This window comes from Gekko japonicus, unplaced genomic scaffold (assembly GCF_001447785.1).
Source record: "Gekko japonicus isolate JY-2015 unplaced genomic scaffold, Gekko_japonicus_V1.1 scaffold1742, whole genome shotgun sequence".
Lineage (NCBI taxonomy): Eukaryota > Metazoa > Chordata > Lepidosauria > Squamata > Gekkonidae > Gekko > Gekko japonicus.
This window is the reverse complement of record NW_015161453.1, coordinates 29,989-32,643: the sequence shown is the minus strand read 5'-3', so window position 1 is coordinate 32,643 and position 2,655 is coordinate 29,989. Positions and strand designations below refer to the sequence as shown.

The window sequence follows — 2,655 nt, the reverse complement described above, 5'->3', positions numbered from 1 at the left end:
TAAACTCTACACTTCCCCCCCCCCTCAAAGGAAAACACAAGCAATGACAATTATCTGCACATCTAACGTATTTTTTAACGATCTGCATAAGCGACGTGTGCAAGTCCCAACCAATTTAATAAAGGACCGTTTTTATTGATTTCTTTATTAAGTTCACATTTAAACATTTATACAAAAGTCCAGTCCTCCACATTTTGCTTGTTCATCCCCCAGTTCCACCCTCCCCCCTCCAAAAATGATGCCTTGACAATTATGCAAGTCCTTCATGATCACCATCACAACATTGTACATAAAGATTTCTGAGTCATACTGAATTATGTGTTTTGCACCTCTGGAGAGAAAAGAGGCCTTACAAATACTTGCTGACATGTGTTTATATGACTGGCACCCCGGCAAAGCCAAAACAGTCTCTCATGAGGATCAAAATTACCTTCCTGGGCAGTGTGTCTGTAAGATCCCCACCTTGCACTCCCTATCTCAAATGCAAGTCTGCAAAAGTTGCCAGTTTTGCTCTCAGTCAGCTTTTGGGTGAAGCGTCCCTTCACAGCCTCGGCTTCCTGAGCAAGGTTTTGCTGAGGTCCTTTACTTCTTCTGGGCTGCTGACTCTCTCGTACCCTAGAACGGACATGGGCTGGCGGCAATACTCCTCCACCTGCCTAATCTGCTGAAAGCTCAATGCTGTCCTCCACGCATTCACTGCCTGGCTAGCATTCCTGGCAGAGACCACAAAGGGCTTGGAGGAGTACCCAGGCCCACTAGTCATGTTAAGGGCAAACTTCTCCATCTCGGGGCTCACCAGCAGGTTGACAAACCCGTACACCTGCCGTAAAGTCTTGATGGGGTCCACCACCAGGTCCTCGTAGCGGACAGCCATGTAATTACCCTTGAGCCAGTCAGGCGGGTGTAAGGCAGTCTGCAGGGTCTTTGCCATGCTGCTACAGATCACCTCCATGGCCCCTAAGGCATGGTAGTCCGAGCCCCCTCCCCCCTCCTTCTTGCTGTTCAGCTTGTGCCCCGCATCCAAGAAGGGCATGCGATGGATGCGGGGGTCTCTGCTCCTGACAACCTGCAAGCTCTCACGGATGAGCCCGTGGCGGGATTTGATCCTCGAGCTCGCCACTGCTCTGGGGTCCCGGACCAGGTGGATGACTTTGAGAGACAAGGAAGGGTCCTGCATGAGTGGCGCCAGGACCGTCAGGTCGAAGACACGCACCCCTTTGATGACCAGGGTGTGGTACTTGAGGCACTCTTCCTGGAAGAGGCTGAGTTGCTGTGGCGGGCACTTCTTGCACACCTTGTCATCCACCATGCCGACCACCTCCTTGCGGTAGGCCGGGCACAGGGGCAAAGAGCAAATCACCTTATTGGTGGCCGCCCCAAAGATGCCCAAAGTGGTGAGGTTCTTCCCAGCCCCCGCGGTGCTATAGAGCTGGAAGACGGACAGATCACAGTGGTAGAGGGAGCTCAGCATGTCCCTGGCTGCCCCCTGCAGGGAGACGGCATCACCCGGATACAGCTTCTGCCAGACATGCCACACTGGCTCGTAAAGAAAGAAGACTTCCGGATTCTGGTTGAAGAGCTCCCCGAAGAAGGACGAACCGGAACGCCAGGTGGTGAAAACATAGACCAACTGCCGCCTGCGGGCAGGGGGCACGGGGGCCCCATAGAGAGCACGAGTGTCCGATCGGGACTGGGAGGCGTAATAAGGCAGCTGCTGCGGGTACGGAGTGCGTCGGGCCGGGGAAGGTTCGCTGCACTGCTGCGGCCCCTTGTGCCACTTGTAGTCCAGCAAGTTGAGCATGGTGAGGAGGAGCAGCAGCAGGTAGCCCAAGCAGAGCACCAGCGCCTTCCTGCGGAACACCTTCATGCTGAGGGGCTGGGGCAGGAAACCAGCCCTGCCAACTGCTGCTCATCACAGGGGAAGGCTTTGGCATGTCAAAGGGCGGCAGGAAGGGCCAGCCCAGATGCCCCAGGGCTTCCCCCCAGGCAAAGAGGGCATCTCCCAGCCTCTCCAGGACGCCCCTCGCTTGGATGCTGCCGGTTGGCTTCCGCCCACCTCAAAAGAACTTGCCTTTCTTCCCGCCTTCCATATTCCACCGATCCCCCCTCCCACCCAGGAGTCTTTCCAGGGCGAAGGCGCGATCCAGTCCGCGGCAGAGGCTCCCCGGGCTTTCTCCGACGACTCTCCAGCCAAGCGCCCCTCAGGGAGGGAGGGAGGGAGCGGAGGAGGGGACTCCTTGGCACCAAGTTAACGCATCATCCCGGGAAGGGAGCGGGACCCGCGGCTCGCCAGCCCCGCCACCAGCCGGGGGACTTCCCGCTCTGCAGCCGAGCAGGGAGCGGAGCCAGAGCCTGCGAAAGGGGCAAACTTTACGCGGTTGTTGAGCCGCCGATCGCTCAGAAAGTGCATTGCGCTTTTTGTTGGGGCGGATCCGCCTGCCTGCCCGCCCTGGTGCGGCTGCGGGAGGAGGCCGCTAAGACGATGCGAACGGCTCGCTGGCTATCCCTCCGACTTGCCTCGCCATGGCTTCCCAACGCCCGCCGGGCACGCAATCCGGGAGGAGGAGGCGGCGAGGAGGAGAAGGCACCGGCCTCCCCGCGGCGCCGGCAGCCGGCGCGGGCTCTGCAGTGCTCAGCCGGCGCCGCTCCATCGCC

At 58.4% G+C, this 2,655-nt stretch overlaps 1 protein-coding gene across 1 annotated transcript; it reads right to left on the bottom strand.

The window, feature by feature from the left end:
- Positions 1-336: 336 nt before the first annotated feature.
- On the bottom strand, positions 337-1,935 carry CHST2 (carbohydrate (N-acetylglucosamine-6-O) sulfotransferase 2). The gene has a single exon (XM_015429083.1). It carries the CDS (start codon positions 1,865-1,867, stop codon positions 542-544), a length of 1,326 nt encoding a protein of 441 aa, XP_015284569.1. The 5' UTR covers positions 1,868-1,935; the 3' UTR covers positions 337-541.
- Between the last annotated feature and the right edge of the window lie 720 nt (positions 1,936-2,655).